The 19,774-nt window shown below is 33.9% G+C and overlaps 1 protein-coding gene across 1 annotated transcript; it reads right to left on the bottom strand.

Annotated features, from left to right (window-relative positions):
• Nucleotides 1-378: 378 nt before the first annotated feature.
• Nucleotides 379-7,059, bottom strand: LOC120273791 (oxygen-dependent coproporphyrinogen-III oxidase, chloroplastic). The gene is made up of 8 exons (XM_039280494.1): nt 6,389-7,059; nt 5,274-5,349; nt 4,494-4,588; nt 2,277-2,360; nt 1,914-2,001; nt 945-1,069; nt 763-861; nt 379-645 (listed from the first exon to the last, which is right to left on the bottom strand). Exons 1-8 carry the CDS (start codon nt 6,941-6,943, stop codon nt 571-573), a joined length of 1,197 nt encoding a protein of 398 aa, XP_039136428.1. The 5' UTR covers nt 6,944-7,059; the 3' UTR covers nt 379-570.
• Between the last annotated feature and the right edge of the window lie 12,715 nt (nt 7,060-19,774).

The raw sequence follows: 19,774 nt of genomic DNA, 5'->3' as shown, positions 1-19,774 counted from the left end.
TATTAAGTTTGTTCTGTTACAAAAGAGAAACAAAATCCCAAAATACACTTTCTAATTTCCTTACCTATTCATTTTCTTCATTCAGTCAAACATGAAAAGACAATACATTTTCTAGTTTCCTGTTTTCTTTCAATTTTCCTCCATTTTGCCCTAGTCCAAACACATCCCTCCAGATAAGTCACTACTTATCACATCATTTCCAAACAGGCCTTAACTTCAAGCATGTTATACATATTCAGCGTAGCAAGATCTTCCCCAATGACAATCTATTTGCTTGGTAATACTGTCAATCCCAAGAAACCAACAAAGCAATTCAAATCAATGCCAAAATAAAACCTTCACAGTAGTGCCTTATCTCCAACAAACAAAACAACAATATAAAATGAAGATGCAGTTGTCCGCATCGATATTTATTGAAGGAGGCAGTGAACTCACAAAAAAAATTATTCGGTCTTATCGTACAAACCAAAATACAACAGAAATGTACATAAATAATGGTACAAACACAGCCATCCGACTCGGCACAAATCACCCACCAAAGTAAGTCAAGTGTGCATTGAATGATTTGGGTTAGTCTTGAATCCATTCCTTCGGATTGATGCATGCATCTAGAAGTTTCCATTCTTCACTGCCTTCTTCAGGTTTCTGCAGAAAATGTAACAATTTGGATAAAGAAAATTGAACATTCTATCAGAAAAAAACAATTGATGACCAACACTCAGTAACCAAAACAAAGAAAGAAGGGTCAGTGGAGAAGCTTACGTGATCATATTCCCATCGAGCTGTTAGAGGAAGAGACACAAGAATACTTTCAATCCGGCCCCCAGTCTTTAGTCCAAATGTCGTTCCGCGATCATAGACCTTCATTACAAATATTACTTCATAAATAAATATAAAGAGCAATAATTGGTTTACATCTTAATATATCTTCATAATATATGTACCAGATTGAACTCTACATAGCGCCCTCTTCGTAATTGTTGCCATGCCTTGTGTTCTTCTGTGAATGGTGTGTCCTTCCGACGTTCTATGATTGGTATATAAGCTCGGATAACAGACTTGGAGCATTCTATAAAAGTGTAAGTTAGATCATGATTAACAAACCAGTGAATTATGATTCCAAATGAGTCATAAGATGTGCAATAATGCAACTCATGATTAATACATGCTCAGAATAAATAAATAAATATAAAAGATCCCCATGCATGCAAAAAAATTCATGAGTAGGGAAACAATCTCATTATCCAAGTAATGTAATTCAAAAATATGCTTAAAATATAATATATTGCATGAGATGTTGACTACAGAATTACACAGATGTATCAGTTATAACAACACGCTAAAGTATTTGTAATTGAAATTTTCTTTCATATTAAATTTCTGACGCATTTACTGTAGCTTCCTGTTCAGGCCTTGCATCTTATCCCTTTTTTTTAACAGCATATGAATGCATAAAGTAAACCATCATATTTACATTTTTCTAGGAAACAATAGTACCTGCATATTTGAATTAATGAACAGCTGATTTTTCTTTTCTGATTCATATAAATATAGTACATAATCACCAACACTTTTGACAAATGGCCTGGGTGGAGTGCACCAGCTAGTCTCATAACTGGTAAATTCACAATCTATAGGTTCAACATGAGGAAATGGCTTCTTGACATGTGGACTTAAGATTACATGCATCAAATACTAGCATAACCAGTGATCAAGGGACATTTGAGTACTTGTCCTTTCATGGAATTCTTATTCTTAGTTTTACATTCTTGTGCATCTTAGTTTTAACTAATTCTTAAATTCTTTTAGTAATCCACAAGTATTATGCACTATAATATTTCAAAAATGTTCACTTTTCTAATTGACAACTGAGAGAAACCAATCATACGAAAGATCTAATGGCAAGTCATTACCTGTCGAGAAGCCAAGAAGCATCTCTTGATCATAGTCATTGAGGTCATCAAAAAATATTCCACCGAGCCCACGCCTCTCACCACGGTGCTGAACACAGAATCAAAACAAGAATAAATAAAAGGCATACTTTCAGTGTTTTCGGAAATGTAATAAATTATTTATGTAATTCATTAAAGAGGTCACTAGAGAGCCACAAAATAATTAAAACCTTGGTAAATGATAACACAAAAAATAGAAGTCACTAGATCAAACACTAATCAACATCAGAAAGTATTTTTCATTAATTTAAAACCATGGTAAATGATAACACAAAAAATAAAAGTTGCACCAGAAGACATTCAAAGTGATATAAGCAAGTGCACCTTGATGAAGAAATAATCATCACACCATTTTTTGAATCTTGGATAGAAACTCGGGTCAAATTTATCACAAGCTTGCTTTTGAACCTAAGAACAAAAGCACAACAAGCTAGTTTCAATCCCATTTGTATAAAAACCAAAAATAAAGAGTTCAATAACATTGGCGCAATGTCTGGAAACTGTCTGTAAATAAAAGTGGTCTGCAGATCTCATCAAATAGTAATGTCATCAATATCAGCACAATTCATGAAATCGCCAAAAATATATGGTTTAATTAAATTAGTGTCATCATTCGAAATTCTCTTGCACATGCGGAGGTGATCTATAGGCCACATCAAATGCCTAGAATGTCAGTACTGGTGCTTTACTATAAATGAGCAGATTTAAGCACCCACATGGTAACTTGATTACAAATTTATACCTTAAAGGCTCCAATTCAATATGAAGATGTAGCAGTTCAAATCACCCAATAGTAGTTCTTGTAGCTTGAGTTGGATAGAAGATGAATCATGCAGATATAAACTTAATATGTTATCCATAATGAGCCTGGTAACGAAATTCAGTTTAATTTAATGTCATACCCATGAGAGATGGTTCACTCAGAAACTTTCTCACAATTGCATGATTATAGTAATACACCACTAAAAAAATAGATAGCATCCTAATTTAGTACCCAAACTCCATTGGATAAAAAAATTATATGAGTCATAGGAAAAACTATAAGGTCCATGGTGCTTTACTCTTCATGCCATGAGATTCATAAACAATAGAATTCGGTTCAGCCTGTTAACGCAAATCATCTTCAGTCATATGATGCAGTTTGTGTAACTCAAAGCACAAAGAGCAAAGCAAGCAACAATACCAATCACATAGTATTTTCCATTGCAAGCTTCTAATATAGAATTTAATCCAACTCTATTGGCCATAAAGCTTTCCTTATAACCCACATCTGAACAGTAGAAGCAAGTCACAGTGCCATCTAAATATAATGCCCTAAATCTGAATATTTCTGGATATATGTTGACTCAGTCACTCAAAGTCCAATTGACCTAATTCGTCAAATCTTACATAAAATGACCAATAATAATAAATGTAGACAAGGACATCTAATCAAATGATTTCAAGGCTAATAGATTTATGTTTGAGAGTGAAATCTCCTACTTGAAACCAAGTAACCAAAAAATTTCAAGAGATTTCCACCATAAGTGTCAAAAAGTTTTAAAACACCTCCTAGGAGAAAATATTTTCTCACAAGAAAGCCTACCAGCTAAAGAAAAAAGGTTGCAACATGGAAAAAAGCATGTTCCTCTATCATTTTATTCCCCAGAACATGCATTGCTCATATATAACCATTCAATCAGTTCATTATGCACCCCGTAAAATTGTTACAGTTGCACCGAAGAAAAACAAAATAACATCTGCAAGTTTGTATATATATAATTGAAATAATATTTATAAAAAAAAAAATCTGACTTACTGAATTCTTTAATACTTTCTGAGTTGTGATTGAGGCATTTTCTAAGATTTTTTTAATGATGCATTCATATATAATTGCAAAAATATTTCAATTTTTAGAATACTTTCACTATTTGCATGCAAATGGCTGTCACAACTATACAGATGTGAGTGAATATAAATTGCATGCACTTGCAATAGTATACTTCAATTATATATGCAGCAATGGTAAATGTACCTATTTATTGCTTTAGTAGGACGGTCAAACAGACTTTAGTCAAATTCAGCAGAGTTGGAAAACACTGAATCAAGCCCAAAATTGAAGCTCCTTGATGAATTCCACGCTATAATTAGTATTAGAAGTAGGAAAGGGGTATCCCAGCAATTAGATAATGATGATCATAGGGATCTCATTCCTCAACTATTGCGCAGATTTGCTGGCATCTCAACCAGTTCCTTCACATACCAAAACTTGTTTTTACTAGATTCGATTATACATTTATTTTGTTGGAAAAAGGATGTGTTCTTGCTCGCATAACTACATTGTAAGTTCTTCAGAAATAAATCAAAAGATCCAAACATCAATATAATATATACATATATATATAAGGGATCTCATATCAATTTCCATATAACTTAGGCAACAAACATGCACCAAAATAAGTTGGTAATCTCATAATATTTGTCTCACTTAGTGGCAAATAATTAATATATAAATCATGTTTCATGTAAAAGATAATTGCTAAATAATTAGATTCGGTGTACCATATGGAAATGCTTAACATCTTCTTCAAAAATATAGGCTGGAGTCAAGTCAGTTCCACCTCCAAACCACCACTGTCTAGGTGCACCAGGAGCATCTATAACCACAAATGCAATAAATTACACCACCAATTATACAAATTATCAAGCAACTAAGCTCAAATATTTTCATGCAAAAATAAAGATCCATTAAGGAACCATATATATAGGGACCTAACTACATAATCTTTTAAAAGTAAATTCTGTCAGAGGTCACCTACCGTCTAATAGGTGGCTCCGTTTCCGTTATGACTAGCTAATTTTCACTTCTTAATGGGAGGGCAGTAAAATAATGGGATAGAGCTGGCATGGAGGTAACCTCATCTACAGAGGAAACAAAAATAAATAAATTTATTTAAATTTATAGATCTTCCATTTTTTATAGTTTAAGTTCAGTTGATTAGTTTATTATTGTCTGTGCAACCAAAGATACCTAGTTCACATAACTGGAAGCAGATAAACTTCCCAGAACAAAGGATCTGTATACCAAGAATCATTGAAAAATGCATTTTTCAAAACTTACAACGGCACCTCTTTCATTAAGCATATATGTATTGGTTCCCCATATTACTGATGAAGCAGTATATGCAATCTTGTTTCTGAAATTAGATCCCATGTAAACAAACCAACATGCACAACCAAATAATTCCTGAGTATGTTCACTAAATAGACAGATACAACAGTAAACAGCATAAGCAAAACTAAAAATAATCAGTTTCAAGAAGATAAATTTCAAGAAGTTACCCTTTGGGGCATCAGTCTCAAAATAACGGTAGTTAAAATGCAGTGTTGGAGCGAATGGATTCTTTGGATGCAAAACCTGCATGACAAAAAGTTAAATCGTTATAGTAATAATGCTATAAACAATTTTAGTGGAGTAAATTGTAACACAAACCTTCTTAATAAAATCTGTAAGAAATTTTTCATTTAGATCAATCATAAGTTCATAACACAAAATATTTCCAAATAAACCACGAATTCAAGTGACTCAAAAATCATATAGTACTGTAAGAATTGAAATTTATTGAGTGGTAAACAATCAATCATAAACTCAAAGGTTATTATATTGCACCATCATCTTGATCACTGATTCGATTGTGTTTCATCATTTTCCAAAATTATTTCTGAGTTAACTAAGTTAGGGTACCATATCAACCTAACAATGACAAGACAAAGCTAACAGTCATAAAGATAAAGATTTTATAATCAATGCAAGCATTTGAATGGTACATCTTATAAAATGTTCATCATTTTCTCACCTGGCTATGATTGGCTCACAGTTGCCCTTCACATTTCCTATGGTAATTTGATTTGGATGGGATTTTAAAAGATCAAAGACAGTGCTCATTTAAAAAAAGATTTGTAGGAACTTTGAAGTTCAAGAAGTTCTTCAGAAAGGGATTAATCTTGTAAAGACGCAGCGGGCTTTACCACTTCTTGGAATAATTTAATCATCAGAAACAAGGTCCACAGATAGTTGCAGAAGGATAAAAAGAAATAATAAATATCTTTGGTAAGGATGAGTCTTTCACTTTATAAACCTGAATTCTCTAAAGCAAATCTACAACCAAATAAAAAAATACATGTTCCCACAGTTCAGTCACAAATACATATGTATATATGAAATTAGACTACCAAGAAAAAAAAATGGCTTCACAAGAGAACTTGAGACTATGGAAGGCTAACTAAGAATGAATCTATTTCTTCAAAATCCTGAATATTCTATGAAAAATCTAGAACAAAATGAAAACAACATGCTCCCACATTTCAGTCAAATATGTGTATAAATACGAAATTAAATTCCCAAAAAAAATCACAAAATGGCTTAATAAAAGAACTCAAGAACAATGAAGACTAACCGAACTGATCCCAGCCGCGAAAAAGGGCACAGGCCCAGCTTTGGCGCCAGAATTCCCTCCGACGTCCCCCTTAGCAGCCCGGTATGCCTCCGGCGGCATGACACCATAAACAACGGATACATTCACTCCAGCCTTCTCCCAAACCGCCCCATCCTGCAAAACCCTACTAATCCCGCCACCACCACCAGGCCTCGACCAAACATCCTCCTTGAACGACCCCCCACCATCCGCCACCTCAATCGCCGCGCAAACCTCGTCCTGAGTCTCCCGAATCATCTTCTCAAACCTCGCGCGGACGGAAAGCGGCGAAGAAGAAGATGAGGACGAGAGAAGGTCATCGGAGGCACGGAGAAACGTCTCCGGCCGCTCATTCTCGGGAGTTTCCTTCTCGATGGCCACAGTGGCGCGGATGGGAACAGCGAAGGGGGAGAAGGGTCTGGTGGCGATGCGGCGGCGGGTGGCTAGAGTTCGGAGTGGGAGGAGAGGGGAGCGCGTGAGGGTTTTGGATGCGATGGGGGGTTGGAGGAGGAGAGGAGAGGAGAGGGCGGACGGCATCGTGGGGGCTTAGAGGAGATCAGCAATGGAGGTTCATGGAGGAGGAGATAGAGAAAAGAATAAAAGAGAGATGGAGGGAATCAGTGAATCAGCGGCGCTTTGTATAGATTGGTGGGATTGCTGTTGGCGCTGTTTGGTTTGGATAAGGAGTTGGTTGTTAATAATACTAGAAAGGTAAAATAGTAAAATAAAAAATGTAAATTTTCTTTTAGAAATTTTTTTTTTTTACAAGATATTCAATTTAAAGTAGAGCCAATGGTTTTTAAAAAAAAAATTATTTTAAAAATTAGTTATTAATACACATGCATTATATTAAAGGTATCCTCAAAAATCTCTCATTCACAGCTTTTATTTTGAGTGAAATTTGTCCTTTTTTAATTGGGTAAAAAAATTATGTTATTATTATTTTGAAAATATGTGATGTTATATTGGGAGAGTTCTTCAAAAGGTGGTTCTTTACGTGGTTCATAATACTGTAATTTTTTTTAAAAGGTCACATAACTTTCATTTTTTTTCAAATTAATCACCCAGCTTCAATTTGAAGCAATTTGGTCACTCACTTTCGATTTTATAACACCGGCAGGTCACCCAGTCTTTTCTTGCCTCCTTGCTTACGTGGCTGCCGGAGAGTGAGTCAGGGTGCTCCTGACAAGGTGGATGGCTTAGTTGGACACGCCATATCAAGTGAAGCTTGCCAGCTCAAGCAGCACATGCCACATTACGCGAAGGGGCCACCACGTCAGCTTCTTCTCCAAGAGGATTTTGGTTTTGTAAAACTGAACCAGTGACAATGGGAAGACGAGGGTGAGATGTCTAGGCTAGATAGAGCTACAAAGTAGAAGTGGATCTTCGAACGTGCTTTGTTTGTTTTTTTTTTTATGCCCTAGCTGTGAAGTTTAGATTTCAGTGTGTTTCAATGTAAATAATTGGAAAGAATGAAGATTAGATTCTATTTAATCCTTGTTAAAATTCTAGCTGAGAAGTTTAGTTTTTTTGTAATCCTTTTTAAAACCCTAGTTGCGTAGCAGTGATGAGTTCTTCATCTAGATGAGCAAGATTCAATTGAAGTTGCAATTGTCTATCTATTTCTTAATTGCTTTGTCTATCTATTTAATCCCAGTGACACAATTTATCATCTAACAATGTTTAGTTTATATATTTCTAAACTTTTGATTTATTCAACTTATATGTTATTAGAGATTAAACTGTGGGAAATTATCGAGTATTTGTAAGAAAAAAACACACAAAAGAGCCTATTGGTTGCATGTGCAAATGTTACTGTATGATTTAAAGAGGTGCAGCTATCTCCCAAAGTGAAACCAACAAGAGTTTAATGAATACACTCAAATATTGAAGACATGATAAAGCAAATAATTGAATCATTGAATTAATGACCATTCTCCAAATTGTGCAAGTTGATATTAATGACAGTGTAATCAGATTTCTTGCAAACAATCAATAAGAAGATGAATTGTTTTACAATTGAAACTGATATGCATTACTGAATTAATACCACAATTTTGAGCATAACATTGTTATATTAAATGTAAAACAGAAGCAAATAAGGATTCCAAGAGGTCAAAACATATACATTCATTGATACTAGAGGAATTTGTTTGGGTACAACCCCATTAAAGGACAGAAATGGGGAACTCATTCCAACAGGGAAACAAAACTAGATAGCAGCAATGCCATTTTCTGTGTTCTTGTACACAAATAGATAGTTTGCTGACATTTAACAAAATTATGCAAACAAAACCATGACACCTATGATAATAGTAAATATTCAAGGAGCTCTTCCACTTGCCCCACTTCCTAGAATAGGTGTCACACCAGGAGGAATCCATGCCCTTTTCTTCTTTGTAGGCTCTTCTTCCTTATGCCTTTGTTCAACTTCTTTTTCTTTCAGTTGGGGCTTCAGAGTATTGAGTTTTGCAGCAGTAGTAAAATTTTGTTTTCCATGTTGTTGTGCCTTTAAAGTTGAGCAACTTTGCCCCTTACCACTATCAATTTTTGCTTCCTTACTGTACCCTCAATTCCAGGCTATGTCTCAATGGGGTGGGTTTCCACAACTGGGTTAATGACCTATGACAAATATTAATGTATTTGGTAAGCATGTACCATTTTGAACTTTTTTAGTTGATACTAACATGTGAGCTAGGTCTGTCAATTGCTGATGCTGATGTATGAGTTGTGCCTAAGTCATGTTGGTGCTTCCGCCTATAGATGAAACCTTTTAAGCTAACATGACACACAAAAAAAAATAGCTGTCATTCAAGGAAAAAAAAAATTAGGGCAATCCTATTACAACAATGTGAATCACCAAAATGATTTTCCAATACCTGTGGCTTAATATGGTCCATATGATTTTCCTGGCTTGGCTCACCAAGATGTGACCGATACTGCTTCATTCCCTGCCAAACAGAATGTCAAGTAAGTATAATTAAGAACATGGCAGCTGATACAATGGAATCAGAAAAAACTAATTTGAGAATCTATACCTGTAATCCACCATGGTATCTCTTATTGCAGCCTTTGGCACCACAGATGCTGCATTTCATAGACATACCTTTCTTGCTAACCATGGGATTAGTGAAGCCCATTTGTGCTTCATCCACCTCCTTCCTCCTTAGCATAGTTTTCTGCCACTTCTCTTGTTAACTGGTTTTGGAGGGATCATGGGTCCCAAATGACTCTTGGGCCAACAATCTTTATCATGTGTGGGATTCAAGGTGTGCCTATATGTCTCCAAGTAACTGCTTACTTTGTAACAGTCATGTAGGTAATTTTCAAGCCTATCATTGTTGTAATAAATGACTGACATGGCATGACTGCATGGCACCCAAGTCAGCTGCCATCTTCTGCATGAACACCTGGCCTTATCTTTATCCACAACAAATTGTCGATCAGGTCCTAACACCTGATACTGATCCCCTCCTAACCATAATGTGCTATAAAGGAAGCTAGGCTGCTTAATCTTCTCCAATTTCTTAACTACTTAGGGTAGTGCATGGATGTTATTTTTCTCATTAAATCCCTTCTTTTCTGTATCCTGACCATGAGCTGGGTTCTAAGCATCTCATTCATAGTTATAATTCCCTTTGTCCTAGCCTCTAAAATGTGGCTATTGAAACTTTCACACATGTTATTCAAAAGTATGGAGCATTTGAATTGTTCTTGAAAATGGGATCTACTCCAATGCTTAGTAGGGATCTTCTTCATATAATTAAATGCACCTAAGGACATATTTTTTAGAGTATTCATGGACATTTCAAATGCAGGGATGGAGGTTGTTGTTGCACATGCCCATGCTTGGTCCTTTAGAGCTTTGCCCCTAAAGTTTGCCCTAAAATTTGTGTATATATGCCTAACACAGAATCTATCTTCACAGCTGGGAAATAATTCTTCTATGGTTGGTAGCAAACCCTAAGTTGGAGAATTTTTGGCATGCCATCATCCCACACACAAATAATTAAGCAAACATGAAATCAAAACAGGACAAAAAAATTTGATTAGTTTACAGTAACAAAAATCAAGTCTTGAAGATAATGGATAGGACAACAAGTTTGAAGATAATTAACAGGACAATCAATTAAACAAAAGACATGCTCACACAGAATGGAAAAGTAATTAAACAAGGTTGAAGATAATTAACAAGACAACAAGAAAACTACTCATTGCATCCAATGGGAATTAATTCACTTACCATGAAACTAAGTGACCAAATTGTTTCAAACTGAGGTTGGGTGACCAATTTTGGTGAAAACAAATTTAGGTGACCAATTTCAAAAAAAAAACTTAGGTGACCTGGCAGTGTATGCATATAAGCATGATTACAAAGAATGAAAATTAATTCAACAACCAAGAAAATCAAAGAACTCTTCATTCCATTCCATGAGGATTAATTCAACCAGCTTAAAAAATAAAAAGAATCAAGGTATATCAGTGACCAAATTGTTTCAAATTAATTGGGTGAAAATTTTGAAAAAGTAATAAAACTTAAGTGACTTGGTAATGTAATCAAGGCATAAACAGTGACCAATTAGCAAAAAAAAAAATTTAGGTGATCTGGCAGTGTAATCAAAGGACATTCAACAAATTCTTCATTCCATTCACTGTGAATTAACTCAACCAGCTTAAAAAAAAGAAGCAAAACCAAAGGAGGATAGAGTGACCAAATTGTTTGAAATTAATGTTCGGTGGCCAATTTGAAAAACAAGTAAAACTTAAGTGACATGCCAATGTAATCAAGGCATAACAGTGGCCAATTTGCCCAAAAAAAATTAGGTGATCTGGTAGTGTAATCAAAAGACATTCAACATATTCTTCATTCCATTCATTGTCGATTAACTCAACCAGACTTACAAAATCAAAGGAGGATAGAGTGACCAAATTATTTGAAATTTATGTTGGGTGACCAATTTAAAAAACAAGTAAAACTTAAGTGACCTTCCAATGTAATCAAGGCATAACAGTGGCCAATTTGCAAAAAAACAAACAAACAAACAAACAAACAAACAAACAAACCATGTGACTTGGCAATGTAAATGAATTCATGATTACATACAATAGAAACTTAATTCAACAAAACTGTTCATTCCATTCAATGGGAATTAATTCTAAGATATGAATATCATACAATAACAAGTAACTTAGGTGACTGAACTTACTTGATGGCAATGCATTTTTCCCTATATGCTTTAATTATGTTTATCTCCACCTCCTAGTTAGTTTTCACAGCCTGAATCATCCCAAAAATCTTCCATGTAGGGTCTGCCCTAAACTGCTCTATATATGTTCTTGCAATCCATTCGACATTTACATGTCCATTATTGTGCTCTCGTGAACACTCATGAGTTAAATGGCCAGACTTAATTTGAATTGTATTACTGTCCTTGACCATAGGAGATGTCCACAAATATAAAGGGCATCTTTTTTTACAAAATGTCTTGCACCTCTTTTGGGAGTTAGGTATGAAGTTCATAATATATCGATTTCTAATCCAGTAATTTCTTACTACTTCTTTAAATTGTTTGAATGACCTGAACTTCATTTCTATTTTAAATTGAGGATTCTTCATGTCACATTCCTCATTAAACTCTAAATATCTAGGCCTTTTACCCTCAATTCCTTCTTCATATGTGGATGAGCATGAGTTTAATTCCTCGGATCCTATTTGCTCTAAATCAGATTCACCTTGTTCTTTTCCATGGTTTGGAGGTTCACCAGCCACAACTACCACTACCCTTGTATTCTTTGTATTGACCATGTTGTTACCATCAGAATAATGAGTAAAACTGTAATCTGAATCATAGAAATTACCTTCTTCTTCTTCTTCTTCTTCTTCTTCTTCTTCGCTTCTTCTTCATTATTTTTCTTTCTCCTACCAAGGCCAGCTAGTTCATTCTCAAAATCACTATCTACCTCATTTATATCAGCATCATCATCATCATCATCATCATCATCATCATCATCATCAGCATCATCCAGCTCATGTATATCCACTTCTACCTTAGAAATAGGCATTTTAGCACTAGCAAATCTAGGTCCTTCAATAGACCTATCATTGGCAATCCTAACAGAGACATAGACCTCTCTACAAGAGCCTAAATTCTTTGCCATGTCTAGTGCATCTGGGTCATTTTTTATCTCACGCAGCCCCTTGCACCCACTTCTTAAGTCTAGCCACCATAAACTACAACCAATAATATCTATATGAAAATCCCTAGCCATGTTCAGTAGCTCAATCTTTGAGATTTGATCATCATAGCAAAAATCTATAAACCCCGCAAATCCTTTTTGACCCCCATTTTCATAATGAAATTTTATGGTGAACAAGTCAGCAATGGGCGCTGAAAAGGAAGATAGACTAGGGTTATTTATTTCTATCACAATTTCACAACATATGAAATGAGTTGCATGCAATCAAACCATGGTCAGAACACCAGTAAGAGAAATGTGAAAGTCCATTACCGTGATCACAAGCTTCTAGCAATGTAAAAAAAAATTAACAATAATGCATCACTGACTTAGCAAGGAAAAGTCAATTACCATTATGAAACACCATCAAAAGATAAATAAGGTAACCAAGGTCACCATAACAAATAATTACCATAATCAAAACCATCAAAACTCAACTACAACAATAAATAAGAAACCCACCAGGAAAGATTAGTAAGCAGATAATTAAACACGCTTATACTAACATTTCAAAAAACTAATACAACAATGGATAACAACCCCGCCAAGACATATTAAAAAGACCAAATCACACAAGCAATCTTAAAGGTCATCACAAGAAAATGAGAAAGTTAAACAATAATTAAGAATGCTTTCTGCTTACATTCATACACCTATAGATAAGATGTATATTTAATTACCACTCATAGTAGAACAAAAAATCAGAAACACCACTGGAGTGGTAATGTGCAATTGTTAAAAACAAAACAAAAAATGGCATGTAAAGCTCATCTAGAAACTTGTTCTATTACCCATGCCCAACCTTTCCCCCACTTTTTCATGACGAAATCCCAACAAAGGTCAACCAAAATAAAATAAAATAAAACCAACCAATCAAACAAAAATGAATACATCATACAAAATAGAGTAATAAATTCAAAGCAACAATCAAAGCAACATGAGAGGAATAAACTAACTTATTGATCATTTTCTAGTACTTATTTGTGTAGGACCACAATAAAGGGCCATAGTATCAAGCTCATCACAAAGAAATGAGAAAGTTAAAAAGATTAAAGATAATTAAGCATGCCTTCTGCTTACCTTTAAGAAAAAATTAAAAATAAAAAATAATACCCCTATATAAAATGTGTACTTAATTATCAGTCATAGCTGAACAAATGGACATGAATACACAACTTAGCAGACCAATTGCTACTAGGCTTGGGAAAAAAATTAGAAACACCACAACCGTGGTAATGTACTTTTCAAGAAAAACAAAACAAAAAATGACATGTCAATCTCATCTGGAAACTTGTTCAGCTACCCATGGCCAACCCTTGGCCACTTTTTCATGAAGAAATCCCAGCAAAGGTCAACAAATCAAAACATAAAAATAAAACCAAGCAATCAAACAAAAACCCATAAATCATACAAACTAGAGTAATAAATTCAAAGCAACAAACACAACAACACGAGAGGAATAACCTAACTAGTACTTCTCGGTTTGGGACCACAATAAAAGGCCACAGTATCCTTCTAGGCATATGGAGATATGAAAATATTATCTCTATATAAATAAATTATGCAATAGTACCTACCAAACACCATTGAATTAGTCATTATTAGCATTGTTAGCATTTATTAATTAGTTTTATTTATAATTTGATGTGATAGTATAAATCAGTGCTCATATTTGGATTAAAAATACAAATTGATTAAATCAAATCGATTTTGATGGTATCATTTTTTTGACTTTTCACATCCTTATATAGGGAACCAAAATAAAAACCTTATCTCCTCTATTGCTTATAAAAAAGATAACAAAACACATTGCATTATAACAAAAGCATTAGTTGTTGATTTAGATTTAAGAGTTTTCCAGAAAAGAAAACCAAGACTTTGTCTTAGGATTACCAGATTGAGAATATCGATCATTTGAGAGATCAGGTGAATTTTACACAATTAATTTTTATTTGACGATGTTAAAAAATAAATTCTTGATTTTAAACATATAAATTATAATAAAATATTACATAAAATATTTGTATTATTATGCTCCTTTTCGTATTTAAATATTATTTTTACTTGAATTACTATTCATTTACAATTACTTATGACATTTTGTTCATGCAATTCATTGATAGAAACTTTTGTTTATCTTCAATAGATCATAATAGTAAAAAACTGATAAATAGAAGATGAAGGCCATATTGTTGTCACTGCTCAATTTAAAGTGATACTTAAGGAAATCTTGGAAAAATTAAGGTTACCTCCTGCAAGCTATGAATGTGAAAATATGGTCTAGGTCATCAACCATGTTTTATAGCCAAAATAAAATTTGAAGATAGATTTGGAATTCATGAAAGCATGGATTTAAAGCATATACAAAGAAAAAAGCTAAAAATGAAGTTGTCTTACATGTTATAAGGCATATTCAAATTGTTTATAATAATATCATTAAACATGTGAGTGAGAGGAAACTATATGACGTTAAATGTGAATTAGAAGATTTGAAAAATACTAATGAAATATTATTAGAAAGCCTTGCTATTGTTACTAACGAGTTGGAAGAGATGAAGGACTGGATGAAGTAGAACAATCTGAAATTAATCAAGATTTATTTATGAATCAGCCGAAAAGAAGGGTTACTATAGTCCGTATTCCGTTTTATATGTGAAAAAGAATTAGCGTTCATACTTCTTTAAGTAAATTTTAATTTAATTGAAATGTTATGTGCTTTAATGTATTAATGGAAGACTAATCAGGTTAAATATGCAATCAAAGTGTTTTTTTTTTGTATTTTTTTAATGTATTTATATGTATGATGTTATTGTATGTCAAGCCCCAACAAAATACCTGGAGTTTCACACTCCTGAACCAAAATCACATGAACAAGAATATACAAATAAGGTGTACAATAAAAGCATAGGGGAAGCAACATCAACAACACTTGAAAATAGAGTTCAATAAAGGTATTGATCACAAGTACAACGAAGTTTCCAAGAGATTAGACAAACATATAAACCATGCATAAAGATTTTCAAACACACCAATGGATCCATGCCCTAATACAACATACAATGCTTAAGGATAGCATACACGAACTTAGAAATGAATGAAAATAGATAGTGGATGCCCAGCGCACCACTTCACTGCCACACTACTGCCTGCAAAAGGTTGGGAAAAGGAAAGAGGGATAAATAACCTAGGTCACTCAGTGAGTGGGTTAGCACAATCTATAAGAGTATACCAAAATACAGAATATAAATCATCTAAATAATGCTTTACTAATAACACAAATAGTTTTAAACATAATCACCTACAATAGTAATCATCGATACAAAACTGATGAAAGATAATATTAAGAAAACATTTTACCCCAGCTAGGGCTTTACAACATCGAATCCACAAAATATTGAACCCGGGGTGCAAACTATAAAACAGGTTGAATATCAAACTAGGCTTTTATAATAATGCAAATAGATTATAACAGTTCCATAGATATATATATATATATATATATTTATATAACAAACTATATAATATGAATCTCAAAATCCATAAAACACATTACTCACCGCCAAATCAAATTTATGGGAGACTACCCTCCTAAGAGTAACAGCTAGTCTTCACCCTCTCACCACAAATTTAATATAACACTATAAAAGAAATGCAACATAGTCTAGAAACATCTCTAAATCTTCACCGTGGCCACAGCTAGGTTCAGAGCCGTCAAGGTACTCATGTCCTTAATGTTAACATGTTGATCCACCATGTGGTGACTCCGACTTCCTGATGAATACCCAGTCAGGGCTCTACACTCTCACCTGAACTGGACCAATAAGTTTTCCGGTCTTCCAAGCCACATCAACAAGCCAGCCTAGAAATCTCCTACTTCAGTAGGATGTCACCAACCAAATAATACAAACTTGCATCTCACAACGAAGGGTCCATAGCTAGAACGTACAATAATCACAACAGAACATGCGTCATTTCCATACAAAAGAAATGAAAAATGCACAAGCATACCTAAAGCTTTGCAAAGTTAATAATTCACAACATTACAAACACATGCATCATCATGAAAATCCTTCCTTTTTAACAACAATGCTTGCAAACATGAAGTATGAAATAAATAACTCATTTCAAATCAAACAAACCTCGATTCAAGTATAAAACCAATAAAAGTTACCCTATTATTTGTTTAGTGTACAAATAGAATATGATTGTTTTATCCAATTGGTCCACTTTATCCTGCCGGACACATGATAATAAATCCTATGGGGGAGTCAGGATAGAAACATATAGGATATGATAAAAAATAAATTTATCTTTGTTCCCTATTATTTGGTTTGTCTCCCATATTTAGGGTTTCATTGTATCTTTTCTTTTAATCTTTTAAACACGATGCTTGGGACAAGAAGCTTGTCAACAAATAGATAGGACACTAATTTCACTATTTTAAGTAAGATTTTACGCATTTATAGTGGTTAAATGGTTTCTCCATCAATCTTTGTGCTTAAGCAGATTATTTTTCATCTAAATATATATTTTTTAATCATGTTTGATTTTTAGTTTCTCTAATATGATGATTATTTTTCAAATTGATTTTGATGTGATCTATTTATTTCCAATTAATGAGTTTGTTACTATAGCTTTATATCATATTGATGACTTTGTGCATGATCTTCTCCAATGAAATAGGTATTAATTATAATTTTTGCAAGTTGGTGATATTGCAATCTATATATTTGTGGACATTATTTATAGGTCATTTATTTTTAAAAAATTTAAAATATACCGGTAAGTAAATCATTAAAGAAAACATTAAAAAAAAGTCTATAAATATATATATATATATATATATATATACATAGCTATATTATAAAGGGTAATTTTATCTATTTACATACCATTCATATCATATCTTATCATTATCCGGTCCACCTCAAACAAAAAATAGGATAACAAAATGCTATCTAATGGTTTATCCTATGTGAATCAAACATATGATAGGATATGAGCTTATTATGCCCATATTTTTTTCATACTCTCCTATCCAGTCCTCATACCATATCCTATCCACCAAACGAGCCTATATAGGTATTCTTTTAATAGATTTATGCTTAATTAATCCCACTCACAACTTAGATGATTTCATTTCCCTGAATACTAATCCTTTGCAGGTTCTTTACTTCGAGCCAAAGCTTCATCTCCTTGCCAAAGCACAACAAAACACCAATAAGAATTAGCACAAAATAAATCAAACCCTAAGTTTCTCTGACCAACAACCTTAAATCGATCCTAAGGTTGGCTCAAAACTAGGTCTAAAGGTTATAAATGAATTCCTAAGGGTCTGAGCTTCACTCTAGACCAAAGAAGCTAAAGAAACAACTAAAGTTTATTGTTGCTACAGTTCTGCTAAAGTATTAAGAACTGCTATAGTAAAACTAGCCATAATACAAAGTTTTCTCCGGATTTACATCATCTAACTATGAAATTTCATTACAAAATTAATCACAAAGAGCCACAACATCACTGCCATTGATTTAAGCCTCAACTTACCCACACAACATGCTCAAATCCTAGGTTTACAAAGAATTTAAAAATGGTGAAATACGAGTAAAATATGGAATAAAAACTTGAATCACAACTCTTAGGATACTCACAAACAAGGAAGGAAGAATTTCTAGATTGGTTTATCTGAATCGAGTCGCCAGAAAAATTCCAAGGGATAACAAGGGTTCGGCCAAGAGAAGAAAACAATGAAGAAGAAGAAGAAAGAAAGAAGAAAGTAATTAAAAATCGGGCTACTACCATATTAGGTGCTACAGCGTTGGGCTAAAAGCTATGGTAATAGACTGACTATAGTTATAGTAAAAGCTTGTTATAACATTGTATACATTATATGTCTCATTCCCGGTCTTTATTTTGAGTGACATTTGTTCTTTGAATGATTTTTTTATTATATTAATGTTAACTCCCAAAAATCTCACATTCCCAACCCTTATTTTAAATGATAATTGTCCTTCGTTGATTGAAACTTTTTTTTTACATTTTTTTATTTTTTTAAAAGGAAGATAAAATGAATAATTAAGCTTTCTTTTTTGCCTTTAGCTCTACTTGTCATCTCCATCTTTATAAACCCTCCGCATGCCATTGGGACTGGAATCCATCTCCTCTTCCCAAATCCTTCACATGTGCCAGAAATCCCTCACAAGCTCCTAGTCCCAAAAGTGAAGAAATGTGGAGTAGGGCAAGAAGCGTAGCGATAGCGATCGTGCTGGCAAACAGGTAGGGGGCTCCGACATGGCGCTAGTGTCAAAGAGGGTCAGGGACTCCGAGGATAACTTTGAAGGCATTGTCGTTGGCGAGGTTGATTAGATGATCCTCCTGGTGTTTTCTATTTGATTTCTATTTTTATTCCTTGATTTTCATTGGGTTTTTTTAATGGTAGATTGGAAATAACTAAAGGATTTCAGTGAGGAGTTGGTAGGGTAGGATTGTGGTCGATATCCACGTGTTCTACAGTAAGGATGGGAAGACCCTGCCCAGTAGGAGAGGTATCTCCGCCACTCTCCTCCTTCCTTTCTCAAGTTGGTCATCGCCTTCCTCTCCATCCTGGACCCAGTTGAGTTTGATAAGAACTCCTCGCTGGTCCTCAATGCGGATTCCATTAAGGATGGAACCAAGCGAGCCTTGATTAGCGCCCTCACCACCGACTGAAACCTGACCACCGTCTCTTGGAGATGATGAGGACATCAAAGCCGAAGGTGCGGTGGATGTAGCTAGGATTCTAGACATGGTCCTCACCTCTTGGTTGTGATTATATTTTTGAAGCTTGTGTGTTTTCCCTTTTCAATGTTTTGTTTCGTCTTTTTTATTTTTGTTTGTTGTAATTAAATTATAGTAATTGATTATCTTTTTATATTTTTAAAATTTAAACGAGGAGATAAGATAGTGATGAAATTGGGGGATGATTGTGTAGATTTTGGAAGGTTTTAAAAGTTATTTTTTTTAGTAATTTCTAAATTTAAACGAGAAGAGAACAAGATTCTATTCATCTGGGTAAAAAGTTTTTTTTGTAGATTTTTTTTTATTTTTAATATTAAAGATGGGTTAACATATGATCTCCAAAAATGGGAAGTGGAA

This window comes from Dioscorea cayenensis, chromosome 12 (assembly GCF_009730915.1).
Source record: "Dioscorea cayenensis subsp. rotundata cultivar TDr96_F1 chromosome 12, TDr96_F1_v2_PseudoChromosome.rev07_lg8_w22 25.fasta, whole genome shotgun sequence".
Taxonomy (NCBI): domain Eukaryota; kingdom Viridiplantae; phylum Streptophyta; class Magnoliopsida; order Dioscoreales; family Dioscoreaceae; genus Dioscorea; species Dioscorea cayenensis.
The sequence above is the reverse complement of the archived record's forward strand: the minus strand, read 5'-3'. Positions and strand labels throughout refer to the sequence as shown.